Source organism: Convolutriloba macropyga, chromosome 9 (assembly GCF_964194025.1).
Source record: "Convolutriloba macropyga chromosome 9, txConMacr16.3, whole genome shotgun sequence".
Lineage (NCBI taxonomy): Eukaryota > Metazoa > Xenacoelomorpha > Acoela > Convolutidae > Convolutriloba > Convolutriloba macropyga.
In genome coordinates, this window is record NC_134476.1 from 55830912 (window position 1) to 55853565 (window position 22654).

The 22654-nt window shown below is 37.1% G+C and overlaps 1 protein-coding gene across 3 annotated transcripts in view; it reads right to left on the reverse strand.

Moving 5' to 3' along the window:
- The window catches only part of LOC142345867 (uncharacterized), a 171305-nt gene that overhangs the window by 131662 nt on the left and 16989 nt on the right, over positions 1-22654 (reverse strand). For 2 of the 3 annotated variants that reach the window (XM_075398296.1, XM_075398295.1), the window contains exons 2-5: positions 18549-18748; positions 18184-18226; positions 17169-17320; positions 11606-12770 (exon numbers count right to left, since the gene is read on the reverse strand). In XM_075398296.1, the coding sequence (XP_075254411.1) occupies positions 11606-12770; positions 17169-17320; positions 18184-18226; positions 18549-18748 (1560 nt within the window). Of the gene's footprint in view, positions 1-11605; positions 12771-17168; positions 17321-17992; positions 18058-18183; positions 18227-18548; positions 18749-22654 lie in introns of those variants that run through there. The other variant, XM_075398297.1, reaches the window with a different exon arrangement.

Sequence of the window (22654 nt, forward strand, 5' to 3'; positions counted from 1 at the left end):
CTTTTCTGAGAAAGAACTTTGTTTTCTCAGGTGCCGCTTTTAGTCCTGATGCCCTAAGTAAACGATGGGACTCTTGAATGATGTCCATCATTTTTGGTTTAGTGTCAGCTTGCATAAACGTATCATCAATGTAGGTTATTGCTTTCTTGCGTTTGATTAGCGGAGCGAACTGTATCGTCATGATTCTACTAAAGAAATTTGGCAGGCCGCAGAGACCATTGAAGCCACACTTGAAAGTGAATTGTTTAGATCCAATGACGAAGCTCGCAAGCTTTTGGGTTTCATTGGTAAGAGGGACTTGGCTATATGAGGATCGAAGGTCACTAGTAGTAAAGTACTTGCAGTTAATCCCTGTTAACAAAGTATTCAAAGGTTCCAGTGGCCAAGGATAGGATGACAAGTCCGTGATTGAAGTGCATCAATTACAAGTTTGATAGTATCACCTTTCGGTAAAATGATGATAGGATTAACAAACACGGAACCCATCTCGATGTCATCTTCCATTTCACGAATGATGTCAGCTCTCTGGAGTTCTTCCAGTAGTGCTTCCAGTTTGCTCTGATTATGCAAAGGGAATATCGAAGCTCTTTGCTTCTTCAATTCTGAGTTCTCTTTTAGCTTGACATGAAACTTCTGCTTATTTGTCCCGACATCAAACTTATGATGCGAATATACATTTTGATCGTTCATCAGAATCTGAAAGAGAAGATGGAGCTCATCGTCTGTTAGTTCGGATTCACTTAAATTAAACTTCTTCAAAATTTCTTGATCTTCAGGATGGAGTTTCTTGAGGAATTTTGATGGTAAGTTTTGGTCGACGTACTGGATTATTGATTTCTGCCTGTGGTCTGAGAGATTTGAACTCCGAAGACAAATCAGTGGCCAATTCGGTCTGTTCAAAATCAAACATCTCCAAATCTTTGTCGTCATAGACAGTTTGTGAGACCTTGCTCACTTCAAAATGTTCCTCGAAGTGAGGATAATTATCTCTGATCTCGTCGACGAAAGCAATGTTATTAGAGATTGTATACATTGTTGAATTGTTTTGATTGCGATCTATATACAACACAGTATAACCAAGATTTTCAGACGGTAGAGTTAATTTATATGAGTTTGCATTGCTTAACATTATACGTTATCTGACTCTCTGGCAATCTAGAAAAAACATTGAAAGTATAGACTCCGGCATCTCGAACGCTCTTGTGTAATCTGAACATGGTTCCGCTTGAGAAAATTTTGGGAGACGTTTGAGGGTAAATGGAGACAATTGTCGTGGAGTTTGGGGCAATCGTTATGTTATCGGGAAGACCAAACCGACTAACTTCACTGATGAATGGAAACTTCTTATCAATTTTTGGGCTCATTGCCACCCTTTGTCCGGGATAGGATTTCAAGGAAAGTGCAAGATCGGAGAACTTGAGCGTCTCACCAAAATGGGAAAGGAAATCATTTCCCAATATGCTATACTCTGTGCCTCCTGGGCCAAAAATCCAAAGTTTTTTGGCGAATCGGGTATTTTCCTTCAATATCGAAAATAGAGATGATATAATCAAAACCGAGGATGTCTAATTCGTCCCCATTTATACCACGGGTACGTAGAGCCGTTTTAACAGGTTTTAGATTTTGAAGTTTTCCAAGTTCGATGTAAGTAGGGTAGTTTATCAAAGAGCAGGTTGCGCCAGTATCTACCAGACACTGGGCTTCTATGGCGTAATTTTTTTCATTATCTCTCAAGTCAAATTGCACGAGATCAATAAACAGCTGTTTATGTTGACTTTTTGAAGAACTAATCGGTTTCTAAGCTTGTTTTGTGTTGTTTATCGGGGATTTTGTTTTGATGAATTCGAATATTGCATTTATTTCTTCTCGTTGGTCGAAGTGCACACTGGACCGTCGTGACCGGTCATATTGTTGCGGAGACCTATGTCAAGAATCTTGCCGATCTCGGCTATGAGATCGAGTTCGTGGCTGATTTCGCGGATAGGGGCTTTGTCGCCTATCTTCTCGGTTGTCAGATCTGTGATTACTACCAGAGTATCCACGATTATCATAATCGTTTTGTCTTCTGATGTCGCTTGAGAATCTTCCTCTCTCGCGGTCTCAGAAATTAGTGTTTTGTGACCTCCAGTCATAAGGAAAATTTTGCCTTCTGGAATCGTATCGAGAATGTGAAGAATTTCTGGATCTATCTTAGTTTTGATAATTATTGCTCGATGATCGGTGTTGTGGCCGTCTGCTTGGATTTTTGTTGGAGTACTTTTCTGAGTACTGAGGAGACCGTTGGCTACGCTCTTGTGATTTTTTATTTTTAGGTTTATCACAGTATTTAATTGTGTGGTTATTCTCTTTGGAATATTTGCAGAACCTGGTATAATTTTGTCTCATTCGAGGCTCGTTTGGGTTATAAGTGGCACTAATTTTGTTTGTTTGCAATAACTCGGTCATCTTCTTAAGTTGTTCCTCAACGTTAGCTAACCGTGAATCAGATGTTCCACTTTGGACTCCTGTCATACTGGTACTCACGCTATAGCTGAGGTCTGTATTTATGACGTGGTCTTTTAGAGCTTGCCAGGTTACGGCTGGATTTTCAATTGTGACGGTATGCGTTTTGCTTAAGAGCAGCTGGAGCAAGTCCACGCAAAAAGAAATCATCGTATTTCTGAGCGCGTTGTTCAGCCCCAAGATCCGACCAGCCCTTATCTACTGCAAGTGTCACTTTGTATATGAATCACTCAATGGGCTCATTATCTTGTCTCTTGAGAGATTCAGCTTCAATTTGCTGGAGGTACTTGTCTTTACCATCTGTGAAGCGGTCTATGAATTGTGTTCTAAAGTGCTGCGTTTAGACCTCCGAACCAATCGTGAGCAGGACTACACAGCACTGAACCAAAAAGCTGTTTTCGCCTATAGTCAAACAGTTCTTGCTCAACCGCATCGTCTGGTCTAAGACATAGATTGAATCCGATCTTCCTCTCTATAAGATCAATAAAGGTTTGAGCGTCTTCGCTGGAATCTAGCCCTGTAAATTTCTCCAGGGCAATGTCTGGAAATGCCACCACTTGTGCCATGTCAAGAGTGACAGAGTTGTGGGCTTTATACAATTGAAGAAGAATTATAGGTACAATAAATAATTAAATATTATTCAAAGGAATCCGCCTGCTTGTTCATCTAGTCTAAGACTGCGAAAGAACTTCCGACAACACAGGGTAATAATTAGGAGTTAAGTCAAGTAAGTCTAGTTCAACTAGTTCAGAACTTCGAACGAACAGACAAACCCAAGTGTACTTTAAAGTTATGTTGAAGCAATTTAAAGTAAGATTTAAAACATGGTTAAAAGTTACAAGCAAGTTACTACAACGTTCAACTTGTTTAGAACTGCGAAAGAACGAAATAACTTGCGTTTAAATGTAAGTTAAATAAATTAAGTTCAACAGTTTAAGAGATTAACTTAAGTTAATTTAAGTTAAGTTAAGTTAAGTTAAGTTAAGCTAAGTTAAGTTAAGTTAGGTTAAGTTAAATTAATTTAAGTTAAGTTAAGTCAAATAAAGTAGGTTAAGTTAAACAACTAAGAAATAAAGTTCAAGCAGAAGTGTTCAACTAACCATAGACTTCGAAAGAACATGAGATTTGGTAAACTTAATGCTTCAGATTGAAAATTTAAAGGAACAGATTAAAAATTTGTTAACTTTTAAGGTGAAATTGAAATTAGACAGGAGAGACGACACGGAAAATGATTATATTTGAAAATAAGCTGTAAAATTAGTGAATGTGTTTTGAATGCGTTTAATCGGTGCCTCACTGGTGGCACCAGCTGTACTAGCCGGTTCGGTGATATTTTTGTTTAACTCTTTTGGATTATACTTAGACTAAGATTCTTATCTTGCTTTTTCTAAGTTTCAATTCTTGAGTAAAAATAATTGTGTTTAATAAGATGAATTTACTGAAGACCAATAAATAGCAAAAGTGGAAAGAAAATTTCAAGTTTTCACAGTAACTTGTGCACGGAGGTTAATATGAGCGAATGATTAAAAAAGGCAGTATAGAGTACGTACGTACAACACTACAAATATGGAGTAAAAATGATTACTCATATTACTCATATTAACAGCACTGTATTAAATATGGAAATAGTGTGGCAGGAAATAGGAGAGAAATGTTACAACTCGGTCACCAGTTGTGTTCATGTTAAAAAAAAACAAGTTTCGAGGCGGAATATTTTCAGTGTTACCATTATTGAACTAAAAGCAACCTTAGAGAAAGCTAACAGTCAGCACATAAAATATCAAAAACTGTACCGGAATGCTAACGGGAAGTCAGAAGAAAATCATAAAAATGGCCAATATCTCAAGAAAATTCAGCGAATAAGCGTTGACATCGATGTAAACTGCGTTGAAGCAATAAAACTACTTCAAAACCTGGACAACGAAAAACACAAAGATATGCAAACATATCTGGCAGAATTACTCGATTTGGCGACCGCGATCGATACGGAATATTATTTTGAACATTTTTTTTTCAGCGTCTACAAAGGAACTGTCAAAGAGCGTTTTTCTACCATATGGTACCCAAGTGGGGATGGTTTCGAAAAGGATTATAACTGGGAAAGTAAATATGCTAGATTGCCCTGGCCAATAAACCAGAAAGCGAAAAAACAAAGCCAGCCATAATAACTCATTATTAACTTTAGTAACATTGTTTGTAACTTTTCTTGTAAAACTTGTACTTGTTCGTGTGCATTTCAGCATAATATTTTTATATGGATTATTTAGCCCGAGTATTACTAGTAGTGAAGTACTTGCCGTTAATCCTTGTTAACAAAGTATTCAAAGGTTCTAGTGGCCAATAATAGGATGACAAGTCCGTGATTGGAGTGCATCAATTACAAGTTTGATAGTATCACCTTTCGGTAAAATGATGATAGGATTAACAAACATGGAACCCATCTCGATGTCATCTCCCATTTCACGAATGATGTCAGCTCTCTGGAGTTCTTCCAGTAGTGCTTCCAGTTTGCTCTGATTATGCAAAGGGAATCTCGAAGCTCTTTGCTTCTTCAATTCTGAGTTCTCTTTTAGCTTGACATGAAACTTCTGCTTAATTTTCCCGACATCAAACTTATGATGCGAATATACATTTTGATCGTTAATCAGAATCTGAAAGAGAAGATGGAGCTCATCGTCTGTTAGTTCGGATTCACTTAAATTAAACTTCTTCAAAATTTCTTGATCTTCAGGATGGAGTTTCTTGAGGAATTTTGATGGTAAGTTTTGGTCGACGTACTGGATTATTGATTTCTGCCTGTGGTCTGAGAGATTTGAACTCCGAATACAAATCAGTGGCCAATTCGGTCTGTTCAAAATCAAACATTTCTAAATCTTTGTCGTCATAGACAGGTTAATGAGACCTTGCTCACTTCAAATTGATCCTCGAAGTGAGGATAATTGTCTCTTAGCTCGTCGACGAAAGCAATGTTATTAGTGATTGTATACATTGTTGAATTGTTTTGATTGCGATCTATATCCAACACAGTATATCCAAGATTTTCAGACGGCAGAGTTTTTTATATGAGTTTGGATTGCTTAACATTATACGGTATCTGTCTCTCTGGCGATCTAGAATAAATATTGAAAGTATAGACTTCGGCATCTCGAACGCTCTTGTGTAATCTGAACATGGTTACTCGGGAGAAAACTTTTGGAGACGTTTGAGGGTAAATGGAGACAATTCTCATGGAATTTGGTGCAATCGTTATGTTATCGGAAAGACCAAACCGTCTAAATTCATTGATGAATGGAAACTTCTTATCACTTTTTGAGCTCATTGCCACTCATTGTCCGGGATAGGCTTTCAAGGAATGTGCAAGATCGGAGAACTTGAGCGTCTCACCCAATTGTGAAAGGAAATCATTTCCCAATATGCTATACTCTGTGCCTCCTGGGCCAAAAATCCAAAAATTTATGGCGAATCGGGAATTTTCCCTCAATATCGAAAATAGAGATGATATAATCAAAACCGAGGATGTCTAATTTGTCCCCATTTATACCACGGGTACGTAAAGCCGTTTTTACAGGTTTAGATTTTGAAGTTTTCCAAGTTCGATGTAAGAAGTGTAGTTTATCAAAGAGCAGGTTGCGCCAGTATCTACCAGACACTGGGCTTCTATGGCGTAATTTTTGTCCTTATCTCTCAAGTCAAATTGCACGAGATCAAAAAACAGCTGTTTATGTTGACTTTTTGAAGAACTAATCGCTTTCTCAGGTTGTTTTGGGTTTTTTAACGGGGATTTTGTTTTGATATATTCGAATATTGCATTTATTTCCTCTCGTTGGTCGAAGTGCACACTTGACCGTCGTGACCGGTCGTATTGTTGCGGAGACCTATGTCGAGAATCTTGCCGATCTCTGCTATGAGATCGAGTTCGTGGCTAATTTCGCGGATAGGGGCTTTGTCGCCTATCTTTTCGGTTGTCTGATTTGTGATTACTACCTGAGTATCCACGACTATCAAAATCGTTTTGTCTTCTGGTGTCGCTTGAGGATCTTCCCTTGTCGCGATCTCAGAAATTCGTTTTTTCTGACATCCGGTCATAGGGAAAATTTTGCCTTCTAGAATCGTATCGAGAATGTGAAGAATTTCTGGATCTATCTTAGTTTTGATAATTATTGCGCGATGATCGGTATCGTGGCCGTCTGGTTGGATATTTGTCGGAGTACTTTTCTGAGTACTGAGGAGAACGTTGGCTATGCTCTTGTGATTTTTTATTTTTAAGTTTATCACAGTATTTAATTGTGTGGTTATTCTCTTTGCAGTATTTGCAGAACCTGGTATTATTTTGTCACATTCGAGGCTCGTTTGGGTTATAAGTGGCATTAATTTTGTTTGTTTGCAATAACTCGGTCATCTTCTTAAGTTGTTCCTCAACGTTAGCTAACCGTGAATCAGATATTCCACTTTGGACTCCAGTCATACTGGTACTCACGCTATAGCTGAGGTCTATATTTATGACGTGGTCTTTTAGAGCTTGCCAGGTTACGGCTGGATTTTCAATTATGTGACGGTATGCGTTTTGCTTAAGAGCAGCTGGAGCAAGTCCACGCAAAAAGAAATCTTCGTATTTCTGAGCGCGTTGGTCAGCCCCAAGATCCGACCAGCCCTTATCTACTGCACTTGTCACTTTGTATATGAATCCCTTAATGGGCTCATTATCTTGTCTCTTGAGAGGTTCAGCTTCAATTTGCTGGAGGTATTTGTCTCTACCATCTGTGAAGCAGTCTATGAATTGTGTTCTAAGGTGCTGCGTTTAGACTTCCGAACCAATCTTGAGCAGGACAACACAGCAATGAACCAAAAAGCTGTTTTCGCCTATGGTCAAACAGTTCTTGCTCATCCGCATCGTCCGGTGTAAGACCTAGACTGAATCCGATCTTCCTCTCTATAAGATCAATAAAGGTTTGAGCGTCTTCACTCGAATCTAGTCCTGTAAATTTCTCCAGGGCAATGTCTGGAAATGCCACCACTTGTGCCATGTCAAGAGTGACAGAGTTGTGGGCTTTATACAATTGAAGAAGAATTATAGGTACAATAAATAATTAAAGATTATTCAAAGGAATCCGCCTGCTTGTTCATCTAGTCTAAGACTGCGAAAGAACTTTCGACAACACAGGGTAATAATTAGGAGTTAAGTCAAGTGAGTCTAGTTCAACTAGTTCAGAACTTCGAACTAACAGACAAACCCAAGTGTAGTTTTAAGTAATGTTAAAACAATTTAAAGTACGATTTAAGACATGGTTAAAAGTTACAAGCAAGTTACTACAACGTTCAACTTGTTTAGACCTGCGAAAGAACGGAATAACTTGCGTTTGAATGTAAGTTAAATAAGTTAAATTAATTAGTTTAAGAGATTAATTTAAGTTAATTTAAATTAAGTTAAGTTAAGTTGAGTTAAGTTAAGTTAAGTTAAGTTAAGTTAAGTTAAGTTAAGTTAAGTTAAGTTAAGTTATGTTAAGTTAAGTTAAGTTAAATTAAGTGAAGTTAAGTTAAATTAAGTTAAGTTAAGTTAAGTTAAGTTAAGTTAAGTTAAGTTAAGTTAAGTTAAGTTAAGTTAAGTTAAGTTAAGTTAAGTTAAGTTAAGTTAAGTTAAGTTAAGTTAAGTTAAGTTAAGTTAAGTTAAGTTAAGTTAAGTTAAGTTAAGTTAAGTTAAGTTAAGTTAAGTTAAGTTAAGTTAAGTTAAGTTAAGTTGAGTTAAGTTAAGTTAAGTTAAGTTAAGTTAAGTTAAGTCAAATTAAGTAGGATAAGTTAAACAGTTAAGAAATAAAGTTTAAGCAGAAGTATTCAACTAACCAAAGGCTTCGAAAGAACACGAGATTTGGTTAAGTTAAGGGTTCAGATTGAAATATTAAAAGAACAGATTAAAATTGGTTAACTTTTAAGGTGAAATTGAGAATAGACAGGAGAGACAACACGAAAATTGATTATATTTAAAAATCAGCTGTAAAATTAGTGAATTTGTTTTCAATCTTTGGTGAATTTGTCTCAAGATTTACTCTTTTTGTCCAGCAGTACTATATCAGTACCTTATGTACCTAAGTATTCACCAAAATTTTAGAGCCTTTCGCTTATATCTTTACTTTTTGTGACAACGGATCATATCCGTGCCAAAAGTTGCACTTTTGTTGTTTTTAGTTGTGTGCATACACAACTTATGTTTTGTGGTGATCATATCACCAGAGACAAGTTTTAATCGTATAAAATTTGCTCATTTGAATTCAAGTTTCGTTTATAAAACTGGAAATTCCGAACCGTCGTACAGTGCGATTAATCAGTGCCTCACTGGTCGCACCAGTTGTACTAGCCGGTTCGGTGATATTTTCGTTTAACTCTTTTGGATTATACTTAGATTAAGATTCTTATCTTATTTTTTTAAGTTCCAATTCTTGAGTATAAATAGTTGTGATTAATAAGATAAAGTTACTGAAGATAAATAAATAGCAAAAGTGGAAAGAAAATTTCAAATTTTCACAGTATCTTTTGCACGGAGGTTAATCTGAGCGAATGATTTAAAAAGGCGGTATAAAGTACGTACGTACAACACTACAAAAATGGAGTAAAAAGGATTTCTCATATAACTCATATTAACAGCACTGTATTAAATATGGAAATAGTGTGGTAGGAGATAGGAGAGAAATGTTACAACTCGCTCACCAGTTGTGTTCATGTTAAAAAAAACCAAGTTTCGAGGCGGAATATTTTCAGTGTTACCATGAGATTATTGAACTAAAAGCAGCCTGAGAGAAAACTAACAGTCAGCACGTAAAATATCAACAACTGTACCGGAATGCTAACTTGAAGTCAGAAGAAAATCATAAAATTGGCCAACATCTCAAGAATATTCAGCGAATAAGCGTTGACATCGATGCAAACCGCGTTGAAGCAATAAAACTACTTCGAAATCTGGACGACGAAAAATACAAAGAACTGCAAACATCTCTGGCAGAATTACTCGTTTTGGCAACCGCGATCGATACGGAATATTATTTTGAACATTCTTTTTTCAGCGTCTACAAAGGAACTGTCAAAGAGCGTTTTTCTACCATATGGTACCCAAGTGGGGATGGTTTCGAAAAGGATTATAACTGGGAAAGTAAATATGCTAGATTGCCCTGGCCGATAAACCAGAAAGCGAAAAAGCAAAGCCAGCCATAATAACTCATCAGTAACTTTAGTAACATTGTTTGTACTTTTTCTTGTAATGCTTGTACTTGTTCGTATATTCCTGATTCTACGTCTCCATGTGCATTTCAGCATAATATTTTGATATGGATTATTTAGCCCGTATATTACTATGCATGACATACTTTGGTAAGTTTAAAGTTTTTTATTTTCCTTTGAAGGGGGTGAGTTGTAACACTTCTCTCCTATTTCCTCCCACACCATTTCCATATTTAATAGAGTGCTGTTATTATGAGTAAGATGAGTAATCATTGTTACTCCCTTTTTTGTAGTGTTGTACGCACGTACTTTTATACTGCTTTTTTTAAATTATTCGCTCAGATTAACCTCCGTGCACAAGTTACTGTGAAAACCTGAATTATTCTTTCCACTTTTGCTATTTATTTAGCTTCAGTAAATTCATTTTATAAAACACAAACATTTTTACTCAAGAATTGGAACTTAGAAATAATAAGATAAGAATCTTATTCTAAGTATAATCCAAAAGAATTAATAAAAATATCACCGAACCTGCTAGTACATTTTGATGTAAAATTAATAATCTTTATAGTTAAATATTTCGGTGCATAAAACACTAAAAAACAACTCGAAGCTTCAAAAAAAACTTAATAGATATTCATGAATCACGTTACAATTGAATGTTGATAAAGAAATGTTCTGTAGAGGTCCATTTAGCCTCGCATTTTAGAAAAGAAACATTTAAGATTTTGAAAAAACTGAGACTCACGACTTATGACTCGGCTTGGGTACCCGGAAAAGGTACCCAAAAGTACAGTGGAATTTTGGTATAATTAAGAAAACAAATTCCCATTTCAGGGTGCTTAGCAATATGGGATGGCGAATCACAAGGGTTCAAGGATTCGATTTCATTTCAAAGTCGCCTGGACAAAATTTGAAATTTGCGTATCAATTAACGATGCAATCTGATAATTAATAATCAATTATTTACTAAGATACAGCTCAGGAAAGCTGCACATGTCAATAGTGCTTATTAAAAACAAATTTTGCTATCGCAAATTGCTATCAATTTAGCAAATTGCCATCAATTTTTTCTGAGCTGATATTTTCGTGAAGTTGAAAAAACGCAAATTGCTATCAATTTTTTTGAGCTCATATTTTCGTGAAGTTGAAAAAACGCAAATTGCTATCAATTTTTCCTGAGTTGATATTTTCGTGAAGTTGAAAAAACGCAAATTGCTATCAATTTTACCTGCGCTGATATTTTCGTGAAGTTGAAAAAACGCAAATTATCAATTTTACCTGCGCTGATATTTTCGTGAAGTTGAAAAAACGCAAATTGCTATCAATTTTTCCTGAGCTGATATTTTCGTGAAAAAAAAAACGAAAAAAAGTTTGCTCATTTAGAAAGGATAACTCAAAAAGTGATCGGCACTCCACATCATAGGACGCCTAGAACGTTTAAATAGAGCTCAGATATCAATTAACCATAGAGTTAAAGACCGCAACAAAGATATTGCAAGATGGGACAGGGCAACTTGGGAGACAAAAAATTGGAGTCACAGATCAATCTGATAAAGGTAACTTCGAAAGCAATTAAATCTTGTTACACACTTCTCTGAGGAAATGACGGTCGAATACTAGATTTTTGTGAACACTCAAAAGACTGTTCCTAAACCCCAAGAAAGTTTGGACCGTACAATAGTAGCGTGAAAGTCTGATTATAGGTAATTTTGGACTGGGAAGATCCTGCTGGGGAAAATGGTTACGAGCAAGAGGAGGTGACCAAATCTCCAAAGCTTTGATCAAAGGTCATGCAGATATTAGACAGTCTCATTAAAAGCTTTTCATTCAGCCTTTTTACAGAGCATAAGTGGCCCCTTCAACTTAAAGAATGCTTAAAGTTAATGAGACTTACTTCTAGAATCTTGGAGGGTATCGTTTTCTGTTTTAAAAGGCTGTTTTGGTGGTACAATCTGAGACACGTGCTTTAAATGGTCTCTCAACCCCTCGACTGATGATCTGCCCCCTGAAGAGACAATGAACTCGGAATAGTCATTCATTTCCAGTGCCTCGTCCACTTGGCCGAATGAAATTGACTCAGAATTAGAATTTCTGTATCTGCTCATCACACTGCCCGTATTAAAAGCATTGTTGAAGTTTTGAATGGCAGAGTTGACCCTGGAAGAGACACTTGTCTCATTTATGAAGCATGTAGAATTTCTATCGACATCGCTTGGTGCAGAAATAGAGTTATTGTTGCATTCCATGACATCAGTTTCATCTGAAGGCAATTCGCAGATTGGTTGGTCTGAAAATCTGTCGAATATAATATTTTTTTGTAATAACAATGCTTCACGAGACTCATTATTTGCGTTAAAGCTATCTTTTTCGTTTTGATTAAACGGTGGCGTTTTCCCGACGTTTGTTGTGACCTCAGATGTAAGGGATTCCTGTATTTGCGTTTTAGCGTGGCTCAGATGAGATACACTATCTAAATTTGCCATCCATGATCTTGGGATAAGAATTTCACAGTGAGATGTCGATATTGCGCTACCAGACTGGCCTGTATATGGGACAGAAAGCTGATAAATGTGGGCTGAGTTCGCAGATGATATTCGATTACCATTAATATGGTTGTCCCGAACATCTAATTGGCCATACATAGTCTGATATTCACTCAGAACTTGTTTCTCATTAGGAAACGGAGATCCATCATTGCTAAATGCGGACTTGTTCTCGTGCGATTTGTCCGACTGCAAGTTAATGTCTACAGGGTCGGATGAGCCAGACCCATATTCCGATTCTAAACTTGTACTAACTTTTCGCCGTTTCATTTGCTGCTTAAAGACCATAGGAGAAGCATTCACTTCATAAAACGCGGACACGTGGAACTCTGAGAAGTGAACTCGGCGTCTCTTATTGCTACTAGTGGGAGTTGCATCCGCTGATGATGAGGGAAACTGATCGTCTACTGGAGTCACAACGGCGCTGCTTAATAGTATTTTATCACCAGAAGAAGCAGGCGTTCTCAGGGTTGATTCCACCACCACCTGATTAGAGATCACCACGTTAGAATTGCTCTAAAACAGAAAAAAGGAGGCTGTGTGGTTTGCGAGTGCAAAATGAGTTCCAAACCCTGTCATCTAAAATCGTCGATTGAAGGGTTATTAAGAAAAACATAAAGTTGCTACCATTTCCCTGAATAAGAGAAAAAAAATTATTTTGAAATCAAGGAAATTCATTTTTGTGAGTATCATAAACTCAGTTGACCTTATCTCCTTGAAACAAAAAATTCATTTTGAAACTGAGTAAAGCTATTTTTGAGAGTAAAGTACGTCACCTGAGACTAAAAACTTCACCACTCTTGTGCACAAAAATTGCGCCATATATTGTGAGATCTGAAGTAGAAACTGTGTAGAAAATTTATGCATGAATGAATGAACGAACGAAAAGCAGATTTAAGTGATCGTGACCGTCATATAACCTTAACAAAACTCTTGGCAGAAAAATTCTTGACCACGAAATGGGCTCGAAAAACCATTTTAAACAAAAGGCGACAAAAATCTTTTGTCACTCAACTTAAAATTAGAGGGACAAAATTTCAAGACGCAAAATTACTTTTTTTTGTTCCACTGTTTTGGCGTGACCAAATTATTACTAGTATTTAACTTCAAAAAACATTAAAAAATATGTGGACAGATCTAAAGAAAAAACAATACAATTCAATATGTTTGAACTGAGAAAATACAAGAAAAGGCTAATAATAGCCCCAGCTATTGCTTTGTGGTTATTAAGGTTATTTGAATGATTTTGACTATTAAAATCTGAAAAAATTAGAAAAGGCACAAATAATAAAAATATAGCTGGCAAATTGCCAGAAAATAGCCGCAAAAGCTTCATAGATCTGTAGTCTCAAAAAGAAGGTAAAAACGACAGGCCAAAAAAGGAACTTGTTCTTTTCATTGAGGGCTGAGATGTTAAATTTTGATTAGGAACCTGAATAACTTATTGCTGTTTCTATTTGCTGCGCTTAAATAACTCATTTGACCTTATCTCTCAGAATTAAAGCAAAGAACAGTGAATTTTAGAGTGAGAAGGTCATTTTTAAGACTGAGGTAAGTCCCGTGTTCCCGTGTGACCAAAAACTTAATCACGCGAATGAACAAAAAAAACTATCTCCACTAAGAGTGAAAATTGACGTCAAGCACGCAATTCAGTTGAAATTGCAAGAACGAATAAACAAAAAGCAGATTTGAAGTGGTTGCGACGTCATATGTTCGCAACAAAAACCTTGACACCAAATAAATAAAAAATCAAGAGAAGGCCAATAATAGCCTCAGCTATCGCTTCGCGGCTATTAATCAATGACATGAAACATCAAACAAAACTGTTCAAGAGAGCATTGATTTTATTAACGATTAGTGGGAACTCTAGAGTAATCTGTTGCTACATACTGCAGTCAGGTGAGGGTGGGTGGAGGGGGTAGCCTAAAGTTGGAGCAAGTTTGTCACATTACTCCTACTGGTATTAGTTGAACGGTGTGATTTTGTTTCATAGTCTCCTCATGAAGCACTTTACTTAATATTAATAGCAAAATTTTTGTAAGCTCATAAAAATAATTTGCCAAGACAAAATTTAATCTCCTTAAAAATGAGTTAGAAGAAAAATATGATTGGAGTTAAGGATTTATTTATAGTTACCCTTTGTTTGAATAACTTCGACTTCGAAAATCTGAAACTAAATGATAAAAAGATAAATACTAAAATCAACGACGTGAAATATCAAAACAAAATTTAGAAACTTTTGAAGAGAACACTAAATACGCAAACAATTTGATGACAAAAACAGCCGACTAGCGTTGGAAGAACGGCTGCTAACGACTAGTGGGATCTCTTATCTATTGTAGCCAGCTGTAGTGTGTGTGTGTGTGTGTGTGTGTGTGTGTGTGTGTGTGTGTGGTTTAGGCGCCCAGAGTTCGTCTGGCGAGCGCCACTGCGCCGTCGGGTGCCTCAGTCAGCAATTCCAGTCTGGCTTGGCATGTGCCAAAAATTTCAAAAATTTCAATCCAGCCAGTGTTCGAGGATCTGAGGCTCTGATGTGCACAAGGGACACGTTGGGTCGACCGTGGGGTCCAACAGATTGGCATATGCCTTCAGTAGTTTGCAGTGTCCGCTGCGGAGCTGTGCTAGTAGGACAGCGTCCTTTTTGCTCGTGATCTTTTTGGCTTCTGCCTTGAAGTTTTAGTCTTTGTAGGTGAGTTTGGCACGATGGTGGCAGGGCTCGTGGTCCTTGAAAGTTCTTCTGATGCAGCTCAATGCGGCTCGAAGGGACGTCGGTTCGGCTTCTGAGATAGTCGTGACAGCTGTCTTTCTGGACTCGGAGTCTGCTAGTTCATTCTCTGCGAAATCTGAATGCCCTGGTATCCATTGGATAATGACTTTGGAGTGGTGGCTGTCCAGGTAGGAACGAATCCCAGCTGTGCTATTGTTTCTTTTCCAGAGAGCAGTGCAGAGTGATGCATCGACTAGCGGGGGCGACTGCCCTGAAGAAGGTGCTACAACTGGAGCAACTGGCCCCGGTGGGGCTTCTGAAATCTTCGGTTGGAGCGGGGACACAGGTTGCCGAACTGTGGTCCGGGCAGGTCCAGTTGGAGTCTTGGCAGTATCTTGATTTCCCGCTGCATCGTTGCTGTTTATGGGAAACATTCTCGCACAGCTCGCACTGCATAACGGGTTTGCCTTTGCCAATCGTCTTTCCGCATGGTCTGCACTGAGGGCCAGGGTTTGTCTCGACGTCTCCGGCTTGTAAGAGGATTGAGAGGGAGTCATATGCCGGATCTATACTCCCTGTATGATTTACCAGCTGTAGTCGGAGGAAGGGTGGGGGCGTTTGCCTGAAGGGGAACTAAAAATTTCACCCAAATTGAGTTTAGCTGCTGAAAATTCGTAATGAGAGAAACTCAGACCGCACAAAGCTCAAAAGATCATGGAAGTAACATCACACGAAAAAAAACAAAGAAAATAACTCATAGAAGCTGGGGAAATTGCTGCTCTCAAACTATAGGTAGGTATGGAAGGTCTCTTATAGCCTCCTTTGGTAACCTTACCAATTGATCTCACCATTTTGATCTCATCAATGGTCCGAAATGATTCAAAAAAGTCAAAGTCCATTTCGTAAAAAAGAAACTTCAGACAAAAATTAAACCTGGTTTCTTCTTTGAGTACTTCAAATTAATAGGATACAATATTGAATTTTGCTCAAAAAACACCTCAAGAATGTTTTCATCAATCAATTTTGATTTTTTCGACAAGCCTAAGCGCTTTCATAACTTTGTCAGCTGATCCCTTTGCCACAAATACTTCTAAAGAAGTTTCCATTAGGTCATATATGAACATATTAGGATAAACGGCTATCAGTAAAAACTCCAAAAAGCTTTTTTTAATTTTATTAATAAGAGAACGAGTAATTTGGAAGTCTTCAGCCAATCCACAAAAATAGCAAATGAGAATCGATGAAAAAGGATGCTTATGACCAAAGAAGATAAAATTTAATATTTAATTACCATTTTCAAATCTGATTTCTTTTAAATTACCGAGCATAAGCTAGCTAACTTCAGAGAAATTGCAGTAGAGTCGGAAGTAGCATTGACTGAAACGGTTTTATTAGAACTTATTTTAGACTAATACTCCCATTTTTAAAATATAAAATCCATTTCTACTCACTTCATCAAAAAAATGCTTCATCAATCTTCGTTAGAACAATTTAAAATATAAGTTGACTTCAATTGAGAGTCAAGGGCGACCAAGCATAATTGACATAAATGTGTATGAACATAATAGGGTAAAAGATTCCATTTCTTACGGATACTCTAAGTATATTGCAGCAGAAGAAAATCCATTGTGTGTAATCTCTACAAATCACAGACTGAGAAGACACTATTCTCTTTTAAATGGAGCATGACACCCTTTCGTATTCAGTCGCTTAGATTAATACTATGCGTACGTTATTGAATCCCGAGTTGTATCTTTTTCCTACCGTAAAAATTGAAGTTTACCTTTAATTTTTTTCCAGAAAGCTTGAATAAAAAACAAAACCAAATGAAGTGCAACAATCAAAAATCCTCGCAATTTTTCACATTTGTTTAGTTAGATTTTGTGCCCTGGTTTGGTAATTTTGTCTGTTTGATTTGGGAGGGAATATCCCCATTTACTTCCAAACTTCGAGAATTTAATGTTCAGACATTCAATTGCATGCTCTGGTGATTATCATGTGGATGCGCAAAGACCAAGCATGGTTGATACCAGTTATGGATATTTAAAGGTGTTACACTTCGTAAAAGGAATCTTTTCAGCGTTGGCTCCTTCTAGTTTCTGATATTAGGGGGCGATAACTTAGTTTCACCGCTCTGTATAGTAAACCACCGGCATTCATCCGAATTCTTACTTATTTTTGCAACAAAAAATGTTTACTTGTCTCACATTTGTCATGTTTCCCGTGAGTTGGGGCAGCCCAGCACTTTCTATCTGCTCACAATTGCTCTCATTGCTGTTCTCAGTCATATGAGAGCTTACATGGGAGGCGCGAGTAAAACAGCCCGAGCTATCAGGAACCATTGTTTGCTGTTTTGTACCTGCAACAGAGTATTAATATTTCAGCCAGAAGTTAAACAAACGTAAGCAAATAAACTATGTGTTTTCCCATTATAGCCCCCCCCCCCCCCAGATACCCACTCACCCAACTTAGTGACCATGTGTTATGTTTTCCTGCTTCTAATTCGGGCTAGAGAGAGACAACTGTTTAGAAAGATTGCTTCTACGGTATAGATTAGAGCGATTGTTTTTAAATAGTTTATTAAGGTGTAGTGTAATTAGTCTTGCAATATCAGAATAAATGAGAGTGGATGCTTAATTTACGCTGAAGAAGGAATGGAAAAAATTTGCCTTAAAAAGATAAGAAAAATCATACTCAGAGATATGGCTTCGACAAATATTATAAACATGAACTCATAAATTGTGATGATGTTGGTTAAGACTCAACTACCCAAGTGATGAGTGATCTTGAAGCTATCAAGAATCTTGCAAGCTGATTCAAAACTTGCAAGAATCTTGCAAGATATCAATCCAGGCAAAAAATAAATCAGGGTAGCATTGTTTTAGAAAACACTTTTAAAGCAAATTATTGTTTGTTAAACAAATTACAAAACTGAAATCCAAGAAAAAATTTTCAGCCATGATTCAAAATATTGCAAGAATATTGCAAGTTTTAAATTCTGGAATATTTTAGAATCTTGCAAGCAACCAACTTGGTACCCGTATGCATTCACTTGCATGATTGCTTCCAAGATGCTTGCAAGTTTTTCAATTCGCCGATCACTAGGGTATCTTAATCCATACCGAATCCAAAGTTTATTCAACGATGCTCGATTGAACACCAATTTCACTATTAATGTGGTATGAAAATTGCACGTGATAAATTTCAAGTATAACTTCTAACCTTTCACTGATACGACTGAAATGTTGACAGGAGCCTCTCTCCCCTAAAACAACGGTTAACTCAAACTTTTCAAAAACTGGTATTTTGACATGTTTTTCTCTCATAAAGTTTCTTGAAAAAAATCTTGGATCTATTCTGTTTCGCCCCCCCCCCCCCCCCCTCCCTCAGCTTAGTGAGCATACATTTTTTATGACCCCCGGGCGCATGTGCTATTGTCTTACATAGTAACGTGCTATATAACAACATAATTTTTAACTGGGGGTCATAAAGAACACTGGGGGGGGGGGGGGACAGAATAGATCCAAAATCTTTTAAGAACTTACAAGTTGACCATCCAGTCTCAACTGGGGTACTCATTATCTTACCTGCTGGTGTTCCGCTTCATTTGGATTGGAGATATTAATGTTGGTTGAGTTTGTGGATGTAGTTTGAAGATGGCTGAATCTATCTTGAGGAAAAATGCCTTGACTGTTGGGCACTAGGTTGTCATAGGAAGAGACCCCTCTCTCTGCTCTTTTGTTTAATTCATTATCACCCTTTTCCTCACGTGAGTCACTTCTGTCATCTATCAGGATCAGAAAATTGCTCATCAGAATGCTTTTTTAATCTTTAGAAAATATGTTGCAGATGACCTTGCAACCTCAAGAGATATCACAATGACTTTGATTCAAAAACCGCCAAATCAAAACTATGAAGTTATGAAATTTGACTCTTTTTGTACAAGGAAATCAAGACAAGACAAACTCATGTGAAGGAAAGCATACATAAAAATTAAACTAATAGATCAAGATTAAACCAATAGATCAAAAATTGCCCAGAATAATGTTTTAATACTTAAATCTGAGGTTCAGACACGTCCTACTGGGGCTGGGGGATATATCATCAGCTGACATATTCATTCAGTCAATGTCAGCCGGTCAATTTTGTTATCTTCCAACATTTTGAGTGATAACATTGGATATCAATTCATCTCGCAAGTTTAAAAGAAGGGTTTCTCAGAACTTGTTCTTCAAAAAATTACAAAGGTTCAGGGTTTTTGCCTAATTTGCGCCAAATCTAATGAAACCTAGTCTTTTGGCCAAGTTTCCGTAATAGATGATGCTTTAGCGTATAGTGAATCTCTGTTAAATTGACATTAAAAAGCATTGGTAAAACTTGCGTCAGTTAGGTCAAATAGTTTGCGTTATTGAGTTTACAGCTTTGTCTCACTATAATCGGCAGAATTTTGTAAAATTAATAGCTGAACAAATCCACGTGACATCATGATTTTTGTTCCGACTCACTTTGGCGGGGAGGAACTATATACTCAAATGTTCTTTTTGTTCAGTCAACTTTTGCCGATTGATATATTGATCCTAAAGAGTTGAGAGTGGTATCATTAAATGGCCTGTTCGGCATACAAAATAGAATAGAAAAAAAGATTTTTTTTCGAATTTCGTTTTTCTATGGAGTTATCGAGGTTCAAAGGTTGTTGAAAATCTGACTGATTTCAGTTCACATTTATTTTCAGCATTTTTGCTGATCTTTTTGTCAAATTTGCCTCAAAATATGTTAAAAATCTTATGAAAGTGTTTATGATTTTAATTGTAAAGACAAAATAAAGTTTGATCCTAAAATTCTCAGCAGAACAATTTCCTTAAATTGACAGAGCAAACCGTCACCGAGAGCAAAAGATTTCCTAACGTTTTGCCCTAAGGGACACAGATTTCTCTGGTTCACATCATTTAACAAACCCCCATCCGAAGCACAGGGCAAGCAATTAAGCAATCGAACCCTATTATTTTGCAAATACGTGAAACAATTTTCAATTTCACTTGCCTCAGCAAACTTTTAACCAACCAATTCTGTCAAAAAAGTTGTCTGATTTTTCTCAAACTACTCCAAAGGAACAGATTCCAACACAGATTTTTCAACCAGAGAGCATATGGTCAAAAAACACAAAAAATTTGCCAGACAGAACTCAATTCCGTCACAAAGTACCGGCAACAAACGGAGCAGTTAGGTTAAACTTGGACCAAGTAAAAGCTCTATTTGAACGGAGTAACTCGCAAATGAAGGAATCTAATCACTTTTTCTAAAAAAAAAGTGAAAAACCCTCCTCATAGTGCAAACCTTTTTGAAGAATTTAACTAATTTGACAAACTTTGTAAAATTGGCAGCATTCTAGAGCTTCAGAAACAAACTCTTACCAAAAGTTTCGGCACAAAATGGGAAACAAATCAAAATTAAAACCGTCCAAGTAGATCTTCGCAACCCGTTTGGTGTCTAACAACCCATTCCATTGAACACATTAACTGCAAGTGGTCCCATTGCATCTTCAATCAAAACGTTTTTACAAGAAGTACCTACTTTAGTAGAAAGCAACCCCAGGAATCAATCTAAGATACACATCAATTATCCAATGGAACAGAATACGAATAAACTGAAAAGTTCCATAACCCTTCAACTGAACTCAACGTTTTCCCCATTAGCTAGAACAGGGCACCTTACTTCCCAAATTCAATAAGTAAACAATCAAAAAAGCTACAACCTCCTACTAATCAAAACTTTAATGATAACCCACTAGAGTACCACATCAATTTTTTCTGTCTCGTGTACAACAACACCAGGAATACTGATGCACATAAAAATACCTATTTGCGAAACGCAGTTACTGGCAAAACAAAAGAGATTATCCCATCCTCTTTGTGTGATCCTGCTTATTATAGCACAGATTTGAAAGAACTAATGTCATATTTCGTTGATCCTACTATAGTAGTTAACGTCTTCAAAAATCAATTAGAAAACTGAAGGTCTACGAGTAACCACAACAAGGAAAATCTTTTAGCATTTGCTTTGTTTTTGAAACATTTAAAAAAAACTTTCCGTTAGCCAGCGGATACACAGCTGATCGACAGAGTCCAACACATTTGAAAAAAGCTAAGTGGAACATTCCGCATGACAGTCCCTTCAAACAGACAGAGCACACCGTAACATCGAACGAGACACCAGCGACATTATATATATCCAAAAAATGGTGGGAAGTACAAGCAAAAGTGCACGATAAGGTATATCGGGAACGTTTCTCTCAAGAGATCTTCGTAGAAGCAACTTCGTTATTTCGATCAACTTGAACAAAAGTGGTAGTCAGTAAAAAGCTTCACCTTTCAAAAAAATCTAGTTTTTCTCCAGACCAGGCAATTAAGAATCAAACGTACACGCCAAGCAGAAACACATTGGTGACAGCTTTTAGCACTCCGCCCTTTCCACCCCTGTCCAACATAAATCAGTCAAAGCGCTCTTGCAAAAAATGTCGAGGAGGTACTTGCGACCTGTCCCGATTATCAAAATGCAGCCTGACCCAATTATCAAAATGCAGCCTGTCCCAATTTTCAAATCGTTGCTGAAATTGTTCAGCAATAAATAACAAAAAGCAAAACTGCCCTTACACAAAGCGCTGCCAAAAATGCAATGAATACCACCTCACAATGCTGCATAATCCCAGTAAATTAATCAAACATTCATTCACCAGCTTTATACCTTACCTGCAACTCAACTAGACTGAGCAATGCTCATTGAGAAATTCAGTCAGTCCAACAGCAATATCAGCCACGAAATGATCAACCAGAATCAAATCAAACTCAAAAATTTCCAAAAATTTTCTGTTCAAAATGTCAGTGTGAATCACTTACAACCAACACTCACGCAGTGATTTGAAAAACTTCAGCTAAATCCAGTCTCATTTTTAAACGGAAATAATGCATTCGATAGGTACATCTTACTTTTCCCAGTCCAGCTTGAGAGCTTACCAATATTCAGTATCTTAACACCGATCACGAAAAGCCACTGTCAAAAATTGCACGAACATTGACTGTGGCACCTTATCAAAATTTAAATATGTCATTTGAAAAAGAGCCAGTTACAAAACTCCCTGTTTAAACATAACACCCGCCAAAAAATTTGAGATCGACAAGCCATGCGATCATTCAATGAGTTGCGTCATATTCACTTCCCAGAAATCACGAATAGCAAATTTGGTGGGCTTTTCGGATGGACCCTTGCGGGAGAATATGAACGAGTGCTGAACCGAAAAGAAACTAACCAACGATCACCTGCAGAAATGTTACCTAAACCGTGTGTCGCGGTAACGTTCTGACGAACAGTCTCAGACAAGTTACTGGAACAATTTTAGAAAATCGAATCCGAAGGTACTCAGGTCCGAAACACAATTCTGAATATTAACAACAGAGCAGTTTTGCCACCTTGGTGATTCAATCAGCCACAATGGTGAAAAGGACAATATTGGATTACCTTGAAAAAAGCCAGTGATATTCGAGAAAAACATTTTGCCGCACTTGGCCAACTGAAAGTCCTTTACAATGTCTCAGTAACAAGAGTCGCTTGAAAGAGATGTATGAACAAACTCATGAATAACACCTTCAAAAGTCAATTTCAAACCAATTGAAACACAACAGCCTGAGCCCGAGAAAAA